The following is a 25097-nucleotide window of genomic DNA, read 5'->3' as shown; positions in this document are numbered from 1 at the left end:
ATTTGCCCTGTCCTCCTGTCCTGATCTGTTCTGTCCTCGCTGTCCTGTCCTCCATGTCCTGATCTGACCTGTTCTGATCTGCCCTATATCCCCTGTCCTCGCCGTCCTGTCCTGCCTGTCCTGATCTGTCCTGTCCTGCCTGTCCTGATCTGTCCTGTCCTGATCTGTCCTGTTCTCCCTGTCCTGATCTGTCCTGTTCTCCCTGTCCTGATCTGTCCTGATCTGTCCTGTCCTGCCTGTCCTGATCTGTCCTGTCCTCCTTGTCTTGCCTGTCCTGATCTGGCCTGTTCTCCCTATCCTGATCTGGCCTGTTCTCCCTATCCTGATCTGTCCTGTTGTCCCTGTCCTGATCTGTTCTGTCCTCCCTGTCCTGATCTGTCCTGTTCTCCCTATCCTGATCTGTCCTGTCCTCCCTGTCCTGATCTGTCCTGTTCTCCCTGTCCTGATCAGTCCTGTCCTCCCTGTCCTGATCTGTCCTGTTCTCCCTGTCCTGATCTGTCCTGTTCTCCCTGTCCTGATCTGTCCTGTCCTGCCTGTCCTGATCTGTCCTGTCCTCCTTGTCTTGCCTGTCCTGATCTGGCCTGTTCTCCCCATCCTGATCTGTCCTGTTCTCCCTGTCCTGATCAGTCCTGTCCTCCCTGTCCTGATCTGTTCTGTCCTCCCTGTCCTGTCGTCCCTGTCCTGATCTGTTCTGTCCTCCCTGTCCTGATCTGTCCTGTTCTCCCTGTCCTGATTTGTTCTGTCCTCCCTGTCCTGATCTGTCCTGTCCTCCCTGTCCTGATCTGTCCAGTCCTCCCTGTCCTGTCGTCCCTGTCCTGATCTGTCCTGACCTCAATGTCCTGATCTGTCCTATATCCCCTGTCCTCGCTATCCTGTCCTCCCTGTCCTGATCTGTCCAGTCCTTCCTGTCCTGATCTGTTCTGTTCTCCCTGTCCTGATCTGTCCTGTCCTCCCTGTCCTGATCTGTCCTGTCCTCCCTATCCTGATCTGTCCTGTCCTGATCAGTCCTGTCCTCCCTGTCCTGATCAGTCCTGTCCTCCCTGTCCTGATCTGTCCTGTCCTGATCAGTCCTGTCCTCCCTGTCCTGATCAGTCCTGTCCTCCCTGTCCTGATCTGTCCTGTCCTGATCAGTCCTGTCCTCCCTGTCCTGATCAGTCCTGTCCTCCCTGTCCTGATCTGTCCTGTCCTCCCTGTCCTGATCTGTCCTGTCCTCCCTGTCCTGTTCTCCCTCTCCTGATAAGTCCTGTCCTCCCTGTCCTGATCTGTCGTGTCCTGATCTGTCCTGTTGTCCCTGTCCTGATCTGTCCTGTACTGATCTGTCCTGTCCTCCCTGTCCTGATCTGTCCTGTTCTCCCTGTCCTGATCTGTCCTGTCCTCCCTGTCCTGATCTGTCCTGTCCTGATCTGTTCTGTCCTTCCTGTCCTGATCTGTCCTGTCCTCCCTGTCCTGTCCTTCCTGTCCTCCCTGTCCTGATCTGTCCTGTCCTCCCTGTCCTGATCTGTCCTGTCCTCCCTGTCCTGATCTGTGGTATATCCCCTGTCCTCCCGGTCCTGACCTGTCCTGTCTTCCCCTTGCCCTACACACCCTGTCGTCATATGTCATAAACAAATACATGTTTCATGAAGTAGGTTATGGCCACATGGTTTAGCTTTCCTCGACACACGAGTCGTGAGTTAAATACCAGCCAATGTACCAGGGAATTGTTGGAGTTTTGTCTCCTTCCTTTGCATGCTCTCTGGGCTTCTGAGGCAAGAAGCAGTCGATTCCGTTCTCTCATGAAATTTGCTGGTAAGGTTGACACTAGCAACCTACCCAAGGCCTGTAGTTTTACTCTACCTGCAGGGCTCCAGCTCCCTCTTCCCTCATAAAACTGACCACCACTACAAAAGTGAAAAAGCTTTTGAGTGTGGAGTTGAAACAAGTAAATAAACAAATAAATAAGTAAGTAAGCAAACACATATTTGCATGCATGATTCCTTTGTGGGAATCAAATTGTTGCGTGATTAGAAAGTTTTATCCTGCTTTCAGCCATGTCTGTGTAAAATTTGAATCAGAGTATCGGAAAGTTTGAGGTTGTAGGTACGTGGTTTTTCCCAAAATAAGGAGTTCTTGTTTTTGTCAGGATATACGTGTAAGTACACACTGTTCTCAGTTAAAACAGAGTTTGTATTTTGTTTGTCATACAAATCAGCTTCAGATGAAGGGCATTGTAGTTAGACAGTGAGGATCATCTGCGTATAAAAAACAACAAGATAAGAAGAAAGTTTCCATGGAAGTAGTGTTTGCTCACATGTTGTACAGTCCTTTTATTTGCCGTATAGTTCCTGCAGTGGCTTGACAAACTCGGCAGATAAATTGAAGTGGTTCCCTTGTCGACCTTTCGAAGGGTTGAAGTGGAAGCTGACTCGGCATTGCAGGAGGCCGAATTCTTTCTGTTATTGTCGCTAATACCATCTTAACATCTCCTGTCATCTCGGCGATTAGCCTCAGTTGCTGACAAAAGAGTCATTTCCACAGGCAGACTCAACCATGCCGCGGAATACCTTTGTCGCAGGAAGTATTGGCTGACAAAGCTTTTTTGACAGTTATTCCGATCGGATCAAATCCAGCGGGGGAGATATTCTAAAGTTAATCAAAAAGCGTTTGGCCTTTTTTCTGTGCGCTACAGCTCTCTGTGTGAGTGTATTGGTAGACAAGAGCTTGGTCAGTCTGGAGCGGTTTTCACGTCAATAGTCCTGTCGCTCCTCGGCTTTTTTTTATGTCTGTGGCCATCCAGATGCAGACAGTGGCCCGAGGTCACTTGGCACTGACCACTGCTATTGATTTCTTACTCGCCCTGGTCTCAAGGCGGCCTGTCCGAAAACACATCTATAGAAGATGACAGGCCAGGCAGGCGACTAAATAGCTGACAGCCGCAGATGAAATCTCAACTGATGCCTCAGAGAAAAAAAGGCAGAATTGTTGATGGAATTGAATTAATAGAGCTAATACACATGTTCTGTACTTGAAATCAAGACTGATACATTAAGATATGTCTATATAGTATAGGATATGAACCCAGCTGAAAAAGACAGGTAATTGATATCAGACACATGTGACCACACTGGTAATTGTAACTGTCAAAAATACCACTTCTACCTAATACTTGTATAGGTATAGGTATACAGATGAAAAATACCTGCCTGTACCCCCTTTTTTTTACCTATTTGTCATGTTTTTATAAGTAAGTTTGTATGGCAAGTACCTACTTATATATGAGTATGAAAAATACCAAACAGTATGTACTTATATGCATGAAAAATATCTACTTACAGGTGAGTAGGAAAAATACCAGATTGTACCTGTAAATATGAAAAATACCAAATTGTATGTACATGTAGTTGTATCAAAAACATGTATGAAAAACACCTACTTGCCAGTACATAGGGGTATGAAAAATACCATATTGTATATATTTGTATAAGTACAATGCACATGTATGAAAAATAAAAGATTGAACCTGTAAATACAAAGAATATCAAATTCTATATACACGTATTTCTATCTCTATTTCTATCATATGTGCAAAAAAGCTGATTCTACCTGAAAGTATGAAAAACACAGAACTGTGCCTTTTTGTTTAAGTACATGTATGTTCATGTATGAAAAATACCTACATGTAAGTATGACAAATACCTATATGTAAGTATGACAAATACCTACATGTAAGTATGAAAAATACCAAATTACAGCTGTATGTATGAAACTATTAAAAAGTGAGTGAGAGAGTGCTTGTTGTTTGACGTCATGCTCAAAAATTTGTCATATGACGACTAAGGAATCCTTAGGGTGTATGTAATGGACCTCCGTGTTGAAGGACGGATTTCCACCGCTCTTTTATCTAGTGCTTCACTGAGATGACTTACCGAAGGCAAGTAAGGTGCCCCGCCTGAGCCATTATACTGATACGGGTCAGCCAGTCTCTGCACTATGCCCTTCATGCTGAACGCCATGTGAGGAAGTTACAACTTCCTCTTTTAAGGTCTTAGGTGTGACTCGACCCAGTATTGACCCTGGATCTACCGCTCCCGAAGCGGACGCTGTACAAACTGTACTATCCGCACCGGTATTAAAAAATGAAGAAAACACCCAGAAGAAATATGATTGGCTACGATATGAATTATGACGTGGTGAATTAAGCCATGTTAAGCTATTGTATATAGACTTAGTCTGAAGATAGACACATACATATATATATATATATATATATATATATATATATATATATATATATGTATTTGATCGTACTTTTATATCATGAAAGGTATATGTATAGTGTCTCTTAATGTCGTCATGGAAACAAAGCCAAAACGAAAGCATGATATATAATGAGGCAATTGCTCTTTTGACATTGGTGAAGTAAGGGATTCAGTGTTTTTCTTGATCATCTGTTATTGGACAAGGAGTCTGACAGTCTATAGCTGTTCTTATCGTAGTCTGTCTCTTGATCATCTAAGACTCGCCTGTCCTCAACCACCTGTTTAAAGTACGTGTCCTGGTTTTCTGCCGGCCTTATGCTGCGTCTTTGTCTGCTATGAGAGAACACAAACTCTCCTGGAAGTCTTATCAGGCCATATTTTATTAAATGTGCAGGTAAGGGTTGCTTAACTAAAATGTCGCAAAGCTGGGTTTTTTTTTTGCATGTAACAAGCCTTAATATATTTATTGTATGCCGGTTCTGTTGAATAAAGAATTGGCCTTCTGTTATTAATTTTGAATGCCCATTTTTCAGTTGATAATTTAAGAATTATTAATTGAAATCTTGGGTTTATCTAATTTACTGTATATAGAAACAATTTTTTAGCTTATTTTCCCATTGCGAAGTGTGTGTTGTGTTGCTAAACCAAGCATGATAACACTGGTGTAGTGTGTTGCTCAACCAAGCATGATAACACTGGTGTAGTGTGTTGCTCAACCAAGCATGATAACACTGGTGTAGTATGTTGCTCAGCCAAGCATGATAACACTGGTGTAGTGTGTTGCTCAACCAGGCATCATAACACTGGTGTAGTGTGTTGCTCAACCAAGCATCATAACAACGGTGTAGTGTGTTGCTCAACCAAGCATCATAACACTGGTGTAGTGTGTTGCTCAACCAAGCATTGTAACACTGGTGTAGTGTGTTGCTCAGCCAAGCATCATAACACTGGTGTAGTGTGTTGCTCAACCAAGCATCATAACACTGGTGTAGTGTGTTGCTCAACCAAGCATCATAACACTGGTGTGATGTGTTGCTCAACCAAGCATCATAACACTGGTGTAGTGTGTTGCTCAACCAAGCATCATAACACTGGTGTGATGTGTTGCTCAACCAAGCATAGTAACACTGGTGTAGTGTGTTGCTCAACCAAGCATCGTAACACTGGTGTGATGTGTTGCTCAACCAAGCATCATAACAACGGTGTAGTGTGTTGCTCAACCAAGCATCGTAACACTGGTGTGATGTGTTGCTCAATCAAGCATCATAACAACGGTGTAATGTGTTGCTCAACCAAGCATGATAACACTGGTGTAGTGTGTTGCTCAACCAAGCATCATAACACTGGTGTGATGTGTTGCTCAACCAAACATCATAACACTGGTGTAGTGTGTTGCTCAACCAAGCATCATAACACTGGTGTAGTGTGTTTCTCAATCAAGCATCGTAACACTGGTGTAGTGTGTTGCTCAACCAAACATCATAACACTGGTGTAGTGTGTTGCTCAACCAAGCATGATAACACTGGTGTAGTGTGTTGCTCAATCAAGCATCATAACACTGGTGTAGTGTGTTGCTCAACCAAACATGATAACACTGGTGTAGTGTATTGCTCAACCAAGCATCATAACACTGGTGTGATGTGTTGCTCAACCAAGCATCATAACAACGGTGTAGTGTGTTGCTCAACCAAGCATCATAACACTGGTGTGATGTGTTGCTCAACCAAGCATCGTAACACTGGTGTGATGTGTTGCTCAACCAAGCATCATAACACTGGTGTAGTATGTTGCTCAGCCAAGCATCATAACACTGGTGTAGTGTGTTGCTCAACCAAGCATCGTAACACTAGTGTAGTGTGTTGCTCAACCAGGCATCATAACACTGGTGTAGTGTGTTGCTCAACCAGGCATCATAACACTGGTGTAGTGTGTTGCTCAACCAAACATCATAACACTGGTGTAGTGTGTTACTCAATTAAGCATGATAACACTGGTGTGATGTGTTGCTCAACCAAGCATCATAACACTAGTGTGATGTGTTGCTCAACCAAGCATCATAACACTGGTGTAGTGTATTGCTCAACCAAGCATCATAACACTGGTGTAGTATGCTGCTCAGCCAAGCATCATAACACTGGTGTGATGTGTTGCTCAACCAAGCATCATAACACTGGTGTAGTGTGTTGCTCAACCAAGCATCGTAACACTGGTGTAGTATGTTGCTCAACCAAGCATGATTACACTGGTGTAGTGTGCTGCTCAACCAAGCATTAAAGCACCAGTGTAGTGTGTTGCTCACCAAGCATCATAACACCAGTGTAGTGTGTTGCTCAACCAAGCATCATAACACTGGTGTAGTGTGTTGCTCAACCAAGCATGATAACACTGGTGTAGTGTGTTGCTCATCCAAGCATGATTACACTGGTGTAGTGTGTTGCTCAAATCAAGCATCGTAACACTGGTGTAGTGTGTTGCTCAACCAAGCATCATAACACTGGTGTAGTGTGTTGCTCAACCAAGCATCATAACAACGGTGTAGTGTGTTGCTCAACCAAGCATCATAACACTGGTGTGATGTGTTGCTCAACCAAGCATCATAACACTGGTGTAGTGTGTTGCTCAACCAATCATCATAAAACTGGTGTAGTGTATTGCTCAACCAAGCATGATAACACTGGTGTAGTGTGTTGCTCAACCAAGCATCATAACACTGGTGTAGTATGTTGCTCAACCAAGCATGATAACACTGGTGTGATGTGTTGCTCAACCAAACGTCATAACACTGGTGTGATGTGTTGCTCAACCAAACATCATAACAACGGTGTAGTGTGTTGCTCAACCAAGCGTCATAACACTGGTGTTGTCGTGTTGCTCAACCAAGCATGATAACACTGGTGTAGTATGTTGCTCAACCAAGCATCATAGCACTGGTGTGGTGTGCTGCTCAACCAAGCATCATAACATTGGTGTAGTATGTTGCTCAACCAAGCATGATAACACTGGTGTGATGTGTTGCTCAACCAAACGTCATAACACTGGTGTGATGTGTTGCTCAACCAAACATCATAACAACGGTGTAGTGTGTTGCTCAACCAAGCGTCATAACACTGGTGTTGTCGTGTTGCTCAACCAAGCATGATAACACTGGTGTAGTATGTTGCTCAACCAAGCATCATAACACTGGTGTGATGTGTTGCTCAACCAAGCATCATAACACTGGTGTAGTGTGTTGCTCAACCAAGCCTCATAACACTGGTGTGATGTGTTGCTCAACCAAGCATCATAACACTGGTGTAGTGTGTTGCTCAACCAAGCATCATAACACTGGTGTAGTGTGTTGCTCAACCAAGCATCATAACACTGGTGTGGTGTGTAGAGTCAAGCTTACTTGGCTTTCTTTTTCTCAGAATTGAATGCCAGTGTTGGTGTCAAAATCTGGCCTCAATCTCAAATCTATAGTTATGGTTAAATCTATAGCACTCTCTACCTTTGGTTAAAGATGGATTGCTAAAAATTTGACTGTAGGCAGCCTGAGGGAAAGACCCAAGTGAGTTGCAGTGACAATTGCTGCACTCACATTTATTGATTTACTTATTTATATATTTATATATTTTTTTTATTTGAATGGTGTTTTACACTATACTCAAGAACATTTGATTTATACAATGGCGACCAGCATTGTGATGGGAGGAAAAGGAGTCCTATTTGTTTATAGATGTACATAATGTGTAATATTATTAACTTATTATTAATTATTTGTTCTTAAGTTTTATGTATTGAAAGTTCAGACTCGGCTCAGTGCAATTTATTCAATTTTACTGATTAAATGTATATGTGAGATATGTATATAGTATATATATAATATATATATATATATATTTATAATATAATATAACATAATTAATATAATATTATTAATGTAATGTAATAGGGGTCCTCCGTGGCTTAGTTGGTTAGGGCGCTAGCACAGCATAATGACCCAGGAGCCTCTCACCAATGCGGTCTCTGTGAGTTCAAGTCCAGCTCATGCTGGCTTCCTCCCCGGCCCGTAAGTGGGAAGGTCTGTGGGTTTTCCCTGGTTTGCCCATTTTCCACCCACCATAATGCTGGCCGCCGTCGTATAAGTGAAATATTCTTGAGTACGGCGTAAAACACCAATCAAATAAATAAATAATGTAATATAATTTTGTTTGTAGCATATCAGTTTACAGTAAAGCTCGGCTCAGTGCAGTTTATTCAGTTTTACTGATTAAATGTATATGTGAGATATTTATATAATATACATATATGATATACAATATAACTTTGTTTGTACCATATCAGTGTAGTGTAAAGCCCTTATAAATAGCCTTAATGCATGCTGTCCACACCATATTATAAAATGATAACTTGATAAATTGGTTTTTATCACTATACTGAACAATGCATCACTGTTACGAAGGCCATAAGTCTTTCTCAAGAAGAAAAATAATTGGAGAATTGCAAGTAAGAAAATGTATGTGTTCATATGGAAGGCTTACTTAGTAAGTATAATACTGGGGCCCCAGAGCTTTAAATTGGTTTGGAATTGTGCCCTGGCTTATTGGTTAAGGTCGTATTAACAATCAGTTGATAGCACATTCAGGATGAGAGTTCAAATCTGGCATTGGGCAGGAAGTCTGCAGACTCCCTCTACTCTGACTGTGTGTTAGGCCTTGATGAAAATTGATAAGCTTGAAGACCACTTTCCTTCACCAGTATTGCGCGCATATCTGTCACATGTGGAAAGCTTTTGCAGTAACTTGTGTAAGGTCACCAATGTACTGTGAGTTCAAGTCCAGCTCATGCTGGCTTTCTCTCCAGTCATACATGGGAATGTCTGTCAGCAAACTGCAGATGGTTGTGGGTTTTCGTCTGGATTCTGCCCCGTTTTCTCCCACCATAATGCTGCTGTAAGTGAAATATTGCCAGTGAAATATTGAGTAAACTACCAGTAAGATGAATAAGTAAACAAACGCTTGGGGTCAGTGGTTTTTTCCGCAGCATTCAACATTCCTCCACTCACTATTAATATTGTTTACTTGATTGGGTGTTTTACACCATACTCAAGAATTTTTCACATATATGACGGGGCCAGAATTATGGTGGGAGGAAACGGGGCAGAGCCTGGGGGTAACTCACGACCAACCACAGATTGCTCCAATACCTTCTCACGTACTGCAGTAGAGGAAGCCAGCATGAGCTGGACTTGAACTCACAGCGACTGCATTGGTGAGAGGCTCATGGGTCATTAACCAGTTGATTAGCATGCTAACCAATTAAGCCACGGAGGTCAGTCAAAAAAGTCCAAACCATGACAAAGATAATTATTAAAACAGACTGCCATTGTATGAGTGAAAAATTCTTGAGTCCGGCATTAATAGTCAAATCAAATGAAAAAATTAAACCTTATGTTTTATGATATTGAAGCGTTTTATGATTGGATTTATTGATATATTTTATTGGTTTCTTACGCCGTACTCAACAATATTTCACTTATACAATGGTGGCCAGCATTATGGTGAGATGAAACCAGGCAGAGCCCTGGGGAAACCCACAACCATCCGCATATTGATGCCAGGCTTTATGATTTGAACAACTGTGTGTAACTTGCCCACATTTTCTGATTCTGAGAGTTTAAATTGTGGTGACTTTAGAAAGGTTTTTCAATGTTTGCTTGGAGCTTGGGATGATATTCTACTGATATTCTACTATGTTTTAGCGATGAAATTAATATTTTGTGACATTTATTTACCTCTGAAAATTCACTTTTGTGGGCAAAATTTTAGGTCATTTAGGGTGTCTGTGCCATTTTGAAAATTTGCTTGACCATATTTCAGAATGGCCGAAGATTTTGTCCATGGCTAAGTATATACATTTTGTCTGATTTTTGACAGTTCTGTTGACGTTAGAAAGGTGTTTGTTTGGAAGGTACATGTAGGATGTTGACCTACTTGAAAAATGTAAGTTTCAGCATCAAAAGTAATATTTTATGACCTATTTATTTACCTATAAAATGCACTTTTTGGGGCGAATGTTAAGCTCAAATAAGTCTCGTAGGTATTGGTGAGAAAAGAAAGTTGTTTTGTGGAATTGCGTATAGCCCTTTAGGAGATTTAGGCAACATTTTACAACCTGTCAGTGTGGTGATACTTTGTACCATCACGTAGTCCATAGTCAGCATTAGTCCCTTGGTGTGGGTTAATGTCCAGGTTTTAAGCCTGTGGTTGGAATGCAGTGTCTGTAGGAGTCAATTGACCGACGTAATGGCCCTTTCGTTGCCTGCCCAGTTCACGATGTTGGTTCACATGACGATGCAAGACAAGCTGTTCAGCACGATGATGTCTTGGCAGTTACATAAAGACCCTGCCATATTCACCACATGAAGAAGTTGATGAGGGGTAGACACTGATACCCCATGTTTTCTCTCGGCTCTGTGTCGCTCTAACAGTCTGGCGACTCTTGATTGATCGCTTTTGGGACTTTTTCTGTCCCAGATAGGTTTACGTAGCCTGATTCACCGTTTCGCACAGACACATCATTTTGAAAGGCTTTCTATATTTTTTTGCCAGTAATAGTCTATGTTGTGTGTCATTGATGTTGAAATACAATTGTGTTTCAATAAACATAAAAAAAAAAAAAAAATCAAGGAATCAAGACAGAGTGAAAATATCAGACAAAAACCCCTCCTTCAAAAGATGAGAAAAGATGAGAAAAGACCAAAAAAGGGTGTGACAATAGAAATATATTTGACAGAAACCTCCTGGGATTTGGCAGATTTCCCTTGCCAGCGATGGACTTTTGTCATAAAGAAAATCTATAACACTCTTTATTATGTTTTTACATTGCATTCAACATTGTTTTGTCAGTTATTACCAATTGTATTGGAACAGCTTCAGTGGCCTAATGGCTAGAGAGTCGACCTCGAAGTCGGAAGACGGGGATTAAGCCAGAATCAGGTCATAGCGAAGACTTCAAAAATGGTACTTGTTTATGTCTCACTGGGCGGTTAGCACTGAGAGGTTAGAGTATGGAGACACAAAGGGTTGGCCGGGTGTCAGTAAAGTGTGACTGCTTGGGGTGTCATATCTGGTGTCTTTGGCATGGTACATCAGTGGCAGCAGCACTTTGGCAGTGTGGACTAACCTTGCCAAAAGAAGTCAAAGACTGTATACACATGCCTGTAATGACTCATATCCGTGAAACCCCGTCTGTATTGGTGAGGTGAAACAGGCTTTCAGATGATAGACATAAGTGACTGTTTGATATGAATCGCCTCAATATAATGGGTCTTTTGGGTTATTATTGAATGAGCAGTTAGGATACGCATTTATCTATTTGATTGGTGTTGTACGCCTTACTCAAGAACATTTCACTTATGAAAGAAGCCAGCATAATGGTGGGAAGGCAGCGGGCAGAGCCAGGGGGAAGCCCATGACCATCTGCCAGTTGCTGACAGACCTGCCAATGTACGGCTGGAGAGGAAGTCAGCATGAAGTGGACTTGAACTGACAGCGACAGCATTTGTGAGAGGCTCTTGAATCATTGCACCACAGTGGCACACTAGACCCACCTGGGACACAAAGTTTTTTAGGATACTTATAAAATGATATGTGTGTAATGTACATACATGTATGATATACATCCAGCATTCCTGTCAAATGATAGATTTCAAGGAACCTTTCCATACGATACACATCAGCGAACTGTTTCAACTAGCACAGGTCAAGGAACCTTTCACAATGGAGCCTATCAAGAAATATTTTCAAACATCAGAAACTTTTCCAAAGGGAATAAAGAAACGTTATTAAATGGGACACGCCAAGGAACCCTTCCAGATGGTACACACCAGGGAAGCTTTCTAAATAGTACACGCCAAGGAACCCTTCCAGATGGTACACACCAGGGAAGCTTTCTAAATAGTACACGCCAAGGAACCCTTCCAGATGGTACACACCAAAGAAGCTTTCCAAATAGTACACACCAAGGAACCCTACAAAATGGTACACACCAATGAAGCTTTCCAAATAGTACACGTCAATGAAGCTTCCCAAATGGTGCATGTTAAGGAACCAGACCAGGTGGAACACGCCAATAAACCTTTTGAAATGGTACATGAGATGGAACCATAACCAGATGGTGCACACGAATGAAGCTTTCATAATGATACACACCAAGGAACCTTTCCAAATGGTACTGGCCAAGAAACCCTACCAGATGGTACACACGAAGCCTTCCAATTGGTACATGTGTATCAAGAAACCTTTGCAGTTAATACACATGCAGAATCAGGTTGTACCCATCAAGGAACATTCAGTGGACTATTTCACAGACTACACATTCGTAGACAACCAGTGACCCTCTTCATAGGGTACACATCAGTACATCTCCAGTGGTCTTCTCACATCTTGACATCTGTGGACATTTTCACAGGGTACACATTGGACATCCAATGGCATTTTCATAAGTTATTCAGTGGATTTTTTTTATGCACATCGGTAGACATTCAGTGGCCTTTTGACAGGGTGTACATCCATAAACATGACCTTTTTCACAGGGTGAACATTCATTGGCCCTTTGAAATCTCTAACATCAGCTGTCTTTTTCCTGTTTGTTAAGTGGAGCTTATACATTGTCATTACAGTGGCTATATATGACATAGTACACTTTATGCAGACTTTAGGCTGCTTCTACTCTTCAGTAGAAATATAAGTTGATTCTATATTTACAATAACAATGAATTTAATGTCTTTTTCCTTATTCTATTTTTGCGCAGAAATAGTTTTGGACGTTCTGCAGATGTAGAAGATGAAGAAATAGACAGCTGTTTCAGTTTTGTCAGGCAAACAAAAAAGATGTGATGGTGAAGGTAAGTTAATATACATTTAGTTGTTTTCCTTGTTTTTCTCTTAAACAGAATTTTGTTCTTTTGTACACTGTGGATATTATCCTAATTTAGGGAAACCCTCGTATCTGCATGTACATGTGTAAACTGGATACAGGGAAACCCTTGTATCTGCATGTACACGTGTAAACTAGATACAGGGAAACCCTTGTATCTGCATGTACACATGTAAACTGGATACAGGGAAACCCTCGTATCTGCATGTACAGTTGTAAACTGGATGTAGGGAAGCCCTCCTATCTGCATGTACAGGTGTAAACTGGATATAGGGAAACCCTCGTATCTGCACGTCCAGGTGTAAACTGGATATAGGGAAACCCTCTTATCTGTATGTGCAGGTGTAAACTGGATCTAGGGAACCTAACAATTTGCATGTACATGTGTAAACTGAATATAGGGAAAACCCTCCTAAATGCATATACAAGTGTAAACTGGATATAGGGAAACCCTCCTATCTGCATGTGCAGGTGTAAACTGGATATAGGGAAACCCTCCTATCTGCATGTGCTGGTGTAAACTGGATATAGGGAAACCCTCCTTTCAGCATGTCGAGGTCTAAACTGGATATAGGGAACCCTTCTTTTTGCATGTACGGATAGGAAACCGAACATATGGAAAACCCTTCTATATGCATGTACAGGTGTAAACTGGATATAGGGAACCCTCCTATTTGCATGTACAGGTGTAAACTGGATATAGGGAACCCTCCTATTTGCATGTACATGTGTAAACTGAATATAGGGAAAACCCTCGTAAATGCATATACAAGTGTAAACTGGATATAGGGAAACCCTCCTATCTGCATGCGGAGGTGTAAAGGAAACCAAACATATGGAAAACCTTCTATCTGCATGTGCAGGTGTTAACTGGATATAAGGAAACCCTCTTATCTGTATGTGTAGGTGTAAACTGGATATGGGGAACCCTCCTATGTGCATGCACAGGTGTTAACTTGATGTAGGGAAACCCTCCTATCTGCATGTACAAGTGTAAACTGGATAGCAGGAAACCCTCCTATGTGCATGTACAAATAGGAAACTGAATATAGGAAACCCTCCTATCTGCATGTACATATAGGAAACTGAATATAGGAAACCCTCCTATCTGCATTTACAGGTGTAAACTTGATATAGGAAACCCTACTGTCTGCATGTGCACGTGTAAACTGGATATAGGAAACCCTGCTACCTGCATGTGCACGTGTAAACTGGATATAGGGAAACCCTCCTATCTGCATGTACATGTGTAAACTGGATACAGGGAAACCTGCCAACCTGCATATACAAGTGTAAGCTGCATAGCAGGAAACTCTCCTATCTGCATGTGCAGGTGTAAACTGGATATAGGGAAACCCTCCTATCTGCATGTACAGGTGTAAACTGGATATAGGGATACCCTCGTATCTGCATATACAGGTGTAAACTGGATATTTGAGGAAACACTCATCCCTGTTCAGTTACTCTTGATATTTGAGGGAATATCTCTCTGTATATATGTGAATTTGGTATCTGAGGATACATTCCTGTCTGCACACATATAAACTTGATACCCGAGGAGACGGTCTTTGTACGCACATAAACTTGATAGCTGGGGAAACCCTCTCTGTACGCATGTAAACTTGCTGGCTGAGGAAACCCTCACTGTACGCATGTAAACTTGATGGCTGAGGAAACACTCCCTGTACACATGTAAACTTGATGGCTGAGGAAACCCTTACTGTACGCATGTAAACTTGATGGCTGAGGAAACCCTCCCTGTACACATGTAAACTTGATGGCTGAGGATACCCTCACTGTACGCATGTAAACTTGATGGCTGAGGAAACCCTCCCTATACACATGTAAACTTGATCGCTCAGGAAACCCTCACTGTATGCATTTAAACTTGATGGCTGAGGAAACCCTCCTTGTACACATGTAAACTTGATGGCTGAGGAAACCCTCACTGTACGCATGTAAACTTGATGGCTGAGGCACCCTGACTGTAGGCGTGTAAACATGGTCACCAAGGAAACCCTCACTGTACACATGTAAACTTGATGACTGAGTTAACCCTCCTTGTACACATGTAAACTTGATGGCTGAGGATACCCTCACTGTACGCATGTAAACTTGATGGCTGAGGAAAGCCTCCCTATACACATGTAAACTTGATCGCTGAGGCACCCTGACTGTAGGCGTGTAAACATGGTCACCGAGGAAACCCTCACTGTACACATGTAAACTTGATGGCTGAGGAAACCCTCACTGTACGCATGTAAACTTGATGGCTGAGGAAACCCTCCCTATCCACATGTAAACTTGATCGCTGAGGCACCCTGACTGTAGGCGTGTAAACATGGTCACCAAGGAAACCCTAACTGTACACATGTAAACTTGATGGCTGAGTTAACCCTCCTTGTACACATGTAAACTTGATGGCTGAGGAAACCCTCACTGTACGCATGTAAACTTGATGGCTGAGGCACCCTGACTGTAGGCGTGTAAACATGGTCACCAAGGAAACCCTCCCTGTACACATGTAAACTTGATCGCTGAGGCACCCTGACTGTAGGCGTGTAAACATGGTCACCGAGGAAACCCTCACTGTACACATGTAAACCCTCACTGTACACATGCAAATTATATCGCTGTATTATTTGAAAAGGTACAGATCATCTGAAACACACGACATTTGATTGAGCTAAATAAGACAGGAAATGAGACATAGGAAATAGTTTTATATATAAATATGCCAAAGCTTCTTTTTTTGGGGGGGGGGGGAATTTATGTTGTACTTTAATATTGTTATATACCTATACTCTAAGAACTTTATTGGTCTTATTCTTGACTGTAGTGTTTAAAAACAATCAAATCGAATGGAGCACTTTCTTTGTGTGAATAATAGTTACCGAAAGTCTTGGCGGTAAGTTTGGGAAATTTTGAGGTCACAGGTCACCCATAGCGATTGCTCTGGTCAGTAATTTTTGTCTGACCACTTGGGCAGTTTGATCCACCTCACGCCATGTTGTCTGCGTAAACCAGTCTGACATATTTGACCTATAAAAATTTCATCCATGACCAAACTACTCATTTTGCAGAATTCTAAGAGTTGTTCTTTTGGTCTAACCAGCCCCTATAGCTCACTTTGTAGAGTATCGGCTTCAGAGGCGGGTCCATCCATGGTTTTTAAAAGAGGAAGCTGTAAGTTCCTCGCTTGGCGTTAAGCATTAAGGGAATAGTACAACGACTGGTTGACCTGTACCTTCGGTAAGTCGTCTCAGTGAAGCAGCAATAGATAAAAGAATGGTGGAAATCCATCCTGCAACAAGGAGGCACATTACATGCACTCTAAGGATTCCTTCGTCGTCATATAAATGAAAACTTGTTTAAGTTCGATGTTAAACCCCAAGCACTCATTCACTCACTCTTTTGATCTTAGAAAGATATTTTGTTGTACAATAAGATTGCATATCTCTCTGGATAGATTTAAGTCTACACCAAAATAAATATTTCAGCATCTTTTTGCACTGTTTTATGTTGAATTGTAGAGTACAGTGTAGTCTGTTATCATATTTTGTTATCTTGAGGCATTAGCTGTCCAGAATGAGTGTTTTAGTTTGCCAATCAATTCTCAGGTTGTCTCCCCTTGTATGTACTCGGTCCTTCTGCACTCAGCCTGTGAGCTGACCGTCAGTGCAAACTGCATGTCAGAAGTCATTACAATGTGTTGTTACAATAATTAATATCATCCAAGCCAGTTACATCTAATATAAGTACATATATATATATATTACCTTTAAGTTTTCTATGAGCTTTGGTACATTTTACTGATGTAATGTTCTGTGGTAACCAGCTGAAAAAAATACAAATGCGTTCTTTTTTTTGGGGGGTAGATTTCAGCTGTAGATCATTAAGCTTGCAAAATAAATGTTTTGTATTACCAATAAATGCCTGTTCATTTTGATACCTTCTACAATACATTAACATGTTACACCATTTTCAGCCAACAAAGATTGATTCTACAGCCTACATATATGTGCATGGCCCACAGTAATAAAAACTTATTTTTTGGGTTTGGTGAGCATAAAGATGTACAATGTTCTACTAGAAAACTGATACATGTAGTTTTTCATTTTTATAACCTTTAGCCATAATGTATTTAAATAATAATTAATTAAAATAATATTATTATTAAAATAATAATAATAAAATAATAATAATAATATTTATTATTAAAATAATACTAAATAATTAAATATATTGGAGTACTGTGTAAATTAAACACAAATCAAATTTTAAAAAATTCTTTTTCCTAGTTTGGCAGACTTTACATATTATATGTGGATTAGAAGCTGTTTTGTAAAGAGTTTACTGTCATTTCAATACATTTTGATTGATAATGATAGGCAATGGATTTGTTTATCAATTTGGTTGGTGATTTACGTTGTACTAAAAAATATTTCACTTATACGATGAAGGGCAGCATTATTGTGGGGGGAAACCCAACAGGGCCCGGTGGAAACCCACGACTATCCGCAGGTTGCTGACAACCCTATCCACGTATGGCTGGACAGGAATAATATGCTAGGAAGACTAAGTTTCTCTACAATCATGATTGTATTGTGTAATTTATTTTATTTATTTTTATTTTTTTTTTTGCACTCAGTTTGTTTTTTATGAAGTAATCTGTGTCAGACAAAACTTGAGACTCGTTTGTGGTCTTTGGGTGGATTGTGTCCTTAAATATCATCTCTAAATAATTTAAATTATTCAAATATATCATTAAAGAAAAAAAGCCTTAACCAATTGCTTTCATTGTTTAAGTATCAAACAATATTTAAGTATGGTCTTTTACAGTAGGATAGATGAGTTTTAAATAAGTTTCCATAAAACAGTAAACTCACTGATGCAGAGTACAGGGGTCATAAAAATGCTAGGGTTAAAAAAATCCTTGGGTTAAAAAAATCCTTGTTTAAATTATGTTGCGTGCTTAACTCAGTACAGTAGATTTATTTATTTATTTATTTGATTGGTGTTTTACACCGTACTCAAGAAAATTTCACTTATATGATGGTGGTCAGCATTATGATGGGTGGAAACTGTGCAGAGCCCGGGGGAAACCCACGACCATCTGCAAGGTGTCTTTCTGACAGACCTTCCCACATATGGCGAAAGAGGAAGCCAGCATGAGCTGGACTTGAACTCACAGGGACCACATTGGTGAGAGACTCCTGGGTCATTACGCTGCGCTAGCGCGCAAACCAACAGAGCAATGGATGCCCCTCGGTACAGTAGTAATATTTTGTTATTATATATCTATGCATATAGTAATTAATTTTCGTATACCCTTTTAAGTAGTCGCCTCAAGTTGAACAAAGATTTCACATCAATAAATCATCTAAGCTTTTTCAGAATGATCTATAACACTATAAGTAACATGTTCAGAAATTGTTTTCGTTCCCTGTTCGAATTGACCTTGTGAAGCTTTTGGGTCCTGCAGGGCTTTCATTTAGAATTGGAGAAGGAGGTCAGAGTTCTAAAGTAGGCAGTTAAATTGATAGTAATTATGCCACAATTACTGTTGTTTTAAATACTAAGAATATTCAAAGTGTGCGGCTACGGGACGGCAGTAGACAGCTGCCTGCAGCCTGCTATTTGACCTTTTTGAACACTCCGGTCCTTTAGGAATGAATGAATGAATGATTATGGCTTAACGCCACATCGGCAATATTTCAGCCATATCATGGCGAGAACACGGTGAAAACAAGAGGTGGTTGAGGTTTTCAAGATGGTGGTGAGAACGTCAAAAACGAAACATAAATGTTTGGACATGTTTAAAATCAGATAAGAAAAAAACAACACACTTAAAACTTGAAAACCAGCATATTTTAAAAATGGTATATCGAGAAATTTCTGTGTATATAACTTTTTATTTATAAAAATTTAAGGCAATTGAAATTTATATTTTATGATATAGGCCAATGGCCCCTGGTCGTGTGGGTAGCTGGACACCCAATCGGATTTTACTAACCCTTATTTGTGTACTCAACCAATTAAAAAACAAAAAAAAAAAAAAAAAGAAAACTAGACGGAGTTGAACATTTAACTAGTACACACATGGGATATACCCAACATCTGTGATGAGGTCATTGTGGTGCTGAAAATTGTAAATTTTATTTTTTCCAGTTTTGTAGACAACTGCAAACAGGATTTTTTTATGACGTAACTCTCTAAATAAAAGATGTGCCGATGGGATAAAGAAGTGGACAGACGTTACATACCCATGTGGCTAAACAGTCAGGAATTTCAGTTGATGGAATTCTAAAAATTTGAAGTTTTTGAACATCAAAAATATTGGAAAAATATGGAATTTTAAAATTTGAAGTTAATATGGAATCTAAGAATGGGAAGGGAGTGAAAATTAAAAATTTGAAGTTTATTGAATTCTGAAAGTTAGATGAGCATGTTATGTGTGGTTTGACAGACAAAACTAGGTCTGCCAAGTAATAAAAGTTTATTAAATCGTATTTTAGTGCAGTTGGTTTGAATTACTTTATTTATTTATTTGATTGGTGTTTTGCGTTGTACTCAAGAATATGTCACTTTTACAACGGCGGCCAGCATTATGGTGGAAGGAAACCTGGCAAAGCCCGGGGGAAACCCACGACCATCCGCAGGTTGCTCACAGACCTTCCCCTTACGGCCGAACTGTTGATTTGAAGGTTTTATGACATTCTCATATGATGTAATGATGTAATGTTGTAATGATGTAATGGAGTAATGGTGTAATGGAGTAATGATGTAATGGTGTAATTGTGTAATAATGAAGCCATGGTTACATGTGTACTTTGTGTTGCATAGCTTTGTCCTTAACTTATTCTAAACCTGCATGCGCAGCGGCTTCATCCTCAGCCAATTATCAGATGTTTTCTAAAATACTCTCATGCCTGAAAAGACATGTAATTTTAATTTAAGGCTATTACAAGAAGATGAGTGTTCAAAGTATAGTTATTCAAAATAAGAAACATAAGATAAGATTAAATAAGATGTTAATATTTTTTGTATTATTGTATATCTCAGTAGAATGGTGGGTCTTAAAGTATATGTAGAAATTCAAAACCTGCTCGTGTATATGGTGAAAGATATACATGTGTAATGGTAGGTGTGTTTATGATGGCGACTGATGATAGATATATGTGTTTATTGACAGAGGTACTCATTATTCCTGATTCTGAGAGTTCCCTTAGTTTGAAAAGTATTTGAAAGTTTGTTTAGAAGATACAAGGATGATTGTTCTACTGAAAGATGTTTCAGCACGTAAGGTAATGTTTAAAGTGAACATAAAGTCAGCCACTAAATATGAATTAATTCATAAAGTAGTACTCCAAACATGTTCTAAAAATATTTTAAAAATTCTACACCGCTTATCAACAAATTAAATAGCAAACAATCATCAGTACCCAGCAACTTTCTTCGTGACGCCATTTTGCCATGTTATAGAGTGACGTCACAAAAAATAGGAGCTCTCCCGTACCATTGGTATTAAAAAATGTGACAATGAAAAATACAAACAAAATGCCTGATACCCAGAGAAAGAGTATCAGCTCTGTTCTGTGTTCAAAGGGTTGATATTTGTTTTAGTTTGGTGCTCGGTAAGGATGATGTTTATGGACACAAGCGGCGTACTTTAGCATTCTTGCTCATCCTCGTCCTGCATGGATGTGAGCATTAGGCCAAGCTGGCTGTACCGACATCAGGGAATTTACCGAACATAGCACGACCTTCTGACTGATAACAGATTCGTCAGATTTTGGGAAGATATTTTTGTAGTAAATCTGACTTTGCTAAGGATAAATAATATGAAGTCAAAATATTTTTCTTCGAGCAATAACTCTCCCGAGGCAGTTTTCTTGCCAGCTCACCCTGACAAGTTACTGCAGTTTCCTGCCCAACATGTCTGCAGTGTGACAGGGGTAGCCATTCCAAGTCCACTGCTCAAAAATGTGTGGTTCAAAATGCATCAGATTAACACTTAAATTAGCCACAAAATCTGATTTATTGCACTGATATCTGTCTATCCACTATAAGAAACCACACTGATAATCGAGAGCAAATAGGTTTTTTGATGTGACAACCACTTATCACGTGACGCTTTCAGAGCTGGTGATTGGCCAAGTTCATAAGGGCTTCTACAACATGGCTAGTCTGAGTGAATTGTCCACCAGTGCCATATCCTCAGTGCTGAACTTCATCTTCTGGGCTTTCAAAATTTGTAGAATTTTTTACATATTTTTCCAGTATAACTGTGTCCTATATCATTTTTTCTATGTATATATAGTGGCAGACTTTATGTTCACTTTAATTATCACCTATCTTTTATTGACTTTTCAAAAAAAAAAAAAATTTTAGCTTACAGTACACCTTCGTGTACCTATCTCTAATAAAGTCAGCATGAAATTAGTGAGTATGTTTTTTATGGATTTTTTTAAAATTAGCTTTTATGGATTTTAATGGATTTTATTTACCACAAAACTAATCACTTATATTTCCTTTTTAGTGTTCGTCCAATCAGGTATATTTCCTTTTTAGTGTTCGTCCAGTTGTCCTTGACCTAAACGCTATTGTCACCCCTGCTTTAGGGTGTCTGAGTCGTTAGGATTAGGGTAGGTTTATGCTTGTAAAGGTGTTAGACTAGCTGGCCTATTTCAGAGTTTTAAGTATTAACGAGAGAATTAGCCCATATGATGAGAGTTAACTTTGTCTGTACTGATCACCGTGCGCCGGTCATTTCACAGTCCGCAAATCCTCACAAGTGACCGCAAGTCTGTCCGAGACTGACCAATGGAAATCAGGATATATCCGAACAATCTATATTGGAAATCTAATTGCGCATTGTCTGCGGCTCGAGTGAGACAAAACTGCGTGAAGTCTTTGGGGACTCGTAAAGAGCGTGGCCTTTTGACTCGGCATCGTCCAGAAACGTGGAAAGGATGTACTTTTTGCGAGTGAAAGTTTTTGGGCCTGGGTCCTCGGGGGAATTCTGGGAAGGCTGGTCGAGACATGGGGCCTGTCTCATATATGTGATTAAGGGGAGGACTTGCGTTTCTGACCAGTGCCAGGAAATTGCCCGTTTCTCCCTGGACCACGAGCAGGACCGGTCTCCTCAATCTATCTTCCTTTGCAAAATTGCATTTAGACAGGAAATGTTTTCTGTACTGTCGAGCTGTCTGGTCAAGTCTTTGACCGCTCTCCTAAAGCCCGATTTCCTGGTCAGTTGATCTAATGACCACTGTGCATGTAAACGGCCTGTCTGACCGACCTTAGGCCATATGTGGCCCACACACTCAGGCGCATACAAAGTACCATGGCCGCTCATCAACTTAGCACGCTTATAATACTCTTACATCAACATAACCTCAGGCATCAAATAAGAATGGCTTTATGCCTTGATTGAAATGCACATACATGCCAGAGAATATTTCCGATTTGCACTCTCTGGCAAAGTTGTATAGGGTGTGACACTCGAGACCATGCACTAGCAAACCAAGAAAAAACAGCCAAACAAATAAAAAATAAAAAGCCTATCTACTTATCACTGGCTTGACATTTGGCTTTAGTGTTCTGGAGCTGTGCAAGACGGTTAAAAGCATGCGCATGTCTTCCCAGTTTTAGGTACCTGTAAGCCTGGCAGCCATTAATGTAAGATATCTGTGGATAATAAATAAATTAATAAACTGTAAAAATTTGTCAAAAAACTATGATTCTAAATGAGATTTATTTGGCAATCTGTTTATGTATTGGTTTAATTGGTACAAGACTATTTGACTTGTATGATGTTGGCTAGGTGTGTGGGTGGGGGAAAGCAGGTGGAGTAGGCTGCCTTTAGGAAAGTAGGGAGAGCCTGGTAGAAAACCACATGGTCATGAGGAAACCAGACAATCAGGAGGAATTCGATCAGGAATAAACCATGAGGAAACCAGACAGTTAGGAGGGAACCAAACATGAGCAAACCAGCCGGCTAGAATAAAATCTGTCAGCAGGAAGTCAAGTCAAGAAGAAACCAGACAGTCAGTGGAAATCAAAAGGCAGGAGGAAGTCAGTTAGGAAGAAACCATGAGGAAACCAGGTGATCAAGAGGAAAACAGGATCAGGAGGAAACGTAGATAGCAAATATTTTGCAGGACATAATACTTATGTGTCAGGAGGAAGTTACACAAAGCTAGGAGGAAAGCAGGCAGAACCAGAAGGAAACCTGATGGAAAAAGGAGGAAAGCATGCAGGGACAGAATGAAACCTGATGGAGAAAGGTGGAAAGCAGGCAGAGACAGAAGGAAACCTGATGGAGAAAGGAGGAAAGCAGGAAGAGACAGAAGGAAACCTGATGGAGAAAGGAGGAAAGCAGGAGGAGACAGAAGGAAACCCGGTGGAGTATAGAGGAAATCATGACCTATCCAGGAGAAAACCAGACACAAACTCAACAAAGCCTGGAGGAAACTGAACAGAGGCTGAAAGGAAATGAATGAACATGGAGGAAACCAGGAAACCATAGGATAAAAGTAGGGACAGCGAGGAGAAAAAACCCATTCTTCACTAGACATTGCATGCATGATCATCCTCTTGATATTTATTTTATTTATTTATTTGATTTGTGTTTTACGTAGAATATTTCACTTATATGACAGCTGCCAGCATTATGGTGTGAGGAAACAGGGCAGAGTCCGGGAAAAACTCAACACCATCCGCAGGTTGCTGACAGACCTTCCCACGTACACCCAGAGGAGAAGCCTTGATATATAGCTGTAAGTAAGAGAGCAGAGGGGCTGGATTTCACCTCACCATCTTATTGGTCCTGGCTGTCTTTGACCTTGTCACCTCATTGCTCCAGGACTGCTGGCCTGACCTTATAGGCAGTCTAGACCGCTCGACCACTGAACACCCCAATTTTCCGGTAAAGTGTCAAAATATACGGCATGGAAATAGTGTGAAAAGATCAAGAAATCACTGGTGTGATGGTCCGCTGTTAGAAAATGCCTCACCATACCTGATATAATGACTTATAATGACAGTTAATGGAATGATTTGGTGTGATGAAGACCTGGCTAAAATTAACCGTCAGTTTTGCGAAAGCAGAATGAGAAATCACAAGTTATATGTAACTGATAAATACAAAATCCGATGGATAATATCCTTTAGGTGAAGTTGCATGAGAACATTTCGAAAGTATCAAGTATGAGGAAAATTGTAAACTGGGCAACACTGGCTCAGTGGTAATGTACACGACTCTTAACCACAAGGAACACAAGGTGGCAGTTCAATCCCGGCCTTGGGCGACAGATTTGTTCTGTTGATTCTCTAACTGTTGTTGTATGTGGGGACCTACTGACAATTAAAAGTGGTCAGTGGGTCAGTTTGTGTATCCGGGCAGTACTGCAGGCAAGTCTGTATGTTGCCCTCTGGAAAATTTATCAGTCTTTCCAATGGGTATTGGTGGAAGATTTACCTCTGGCACTGCTGTTTGCCCCACCCACAAAACTGATCACCACTGTATTTGTGAAACATACTTTAATATAGCATTAACAACATCAATAAAAGTAAATAATTAATTAATTATTAAATAAATAATTAAATAAATAATTAAATAAATAAAATTTAACAAGAACTCAGGGCTATTAATATCATGTTGCCCAGTTGTCATGTTGCCCATTTGTAACGTTGCCCAGTGGTCGTGTTGCCCAGTTGTCATGTTGCCCAGTTGTCATGTTGTCCAGTTGCCATGTTGCCCAGTTGTCATGTTGCCCAGTTGTCATGTTGCCCAGTTGTCATGTTGCCTAATTGTCATGTTGTCATGTTGCCTAGTTGTCATGTTGCCTAGTTGCCATGCTGCCCAGTTGTCATGTTGCCCAGTTGTCATGTTGCCCAGTTGTCATGTTGCCCAGTTGTCATAAGACCGTTGT

At 40.5% G+C, this 25097-nt stretch overlaps 1 protein-coding gene across 1 annotated transcript in view; it reads right to left on the bottom strand.

The window, feature by feature from the left end:
• LOC135463337 (S-antigen protein-like) overlaps window positions 1-25097 on the bottom strand; it is a 48226-nt gene that overhangs the window by 492 nt on the left and 22637 nt on the right. The window contains exon 2 of the mRNA XM_064740598.1: window positions 69-1576. Coding sequence (XP_064596668.1) covers window positions 69-1576 — 1508 coding nt within the window. The remainder of the gene's footprint in view (window positions 1-68; window positions 1577-25097) is intronic.

Source organism: Liolophura sinensis, chromosome 3 (genome assembly GCF_032854445.1).
Source record: "Liolophura sinensis isolate JHLJ2023 chromosome 3, CUHK_Ljap_v2, whole genome shotgun sequence".
Lineage (NCBI taxonomy): Eukaryota > Metazoa > Mollusca > Polyplacophora > Chitonida > Chitonidae > Liolophura > Liolophura sinensis.
This window is presented reverse-complemented; position numbering and strand designations above follow the sequence as displayed.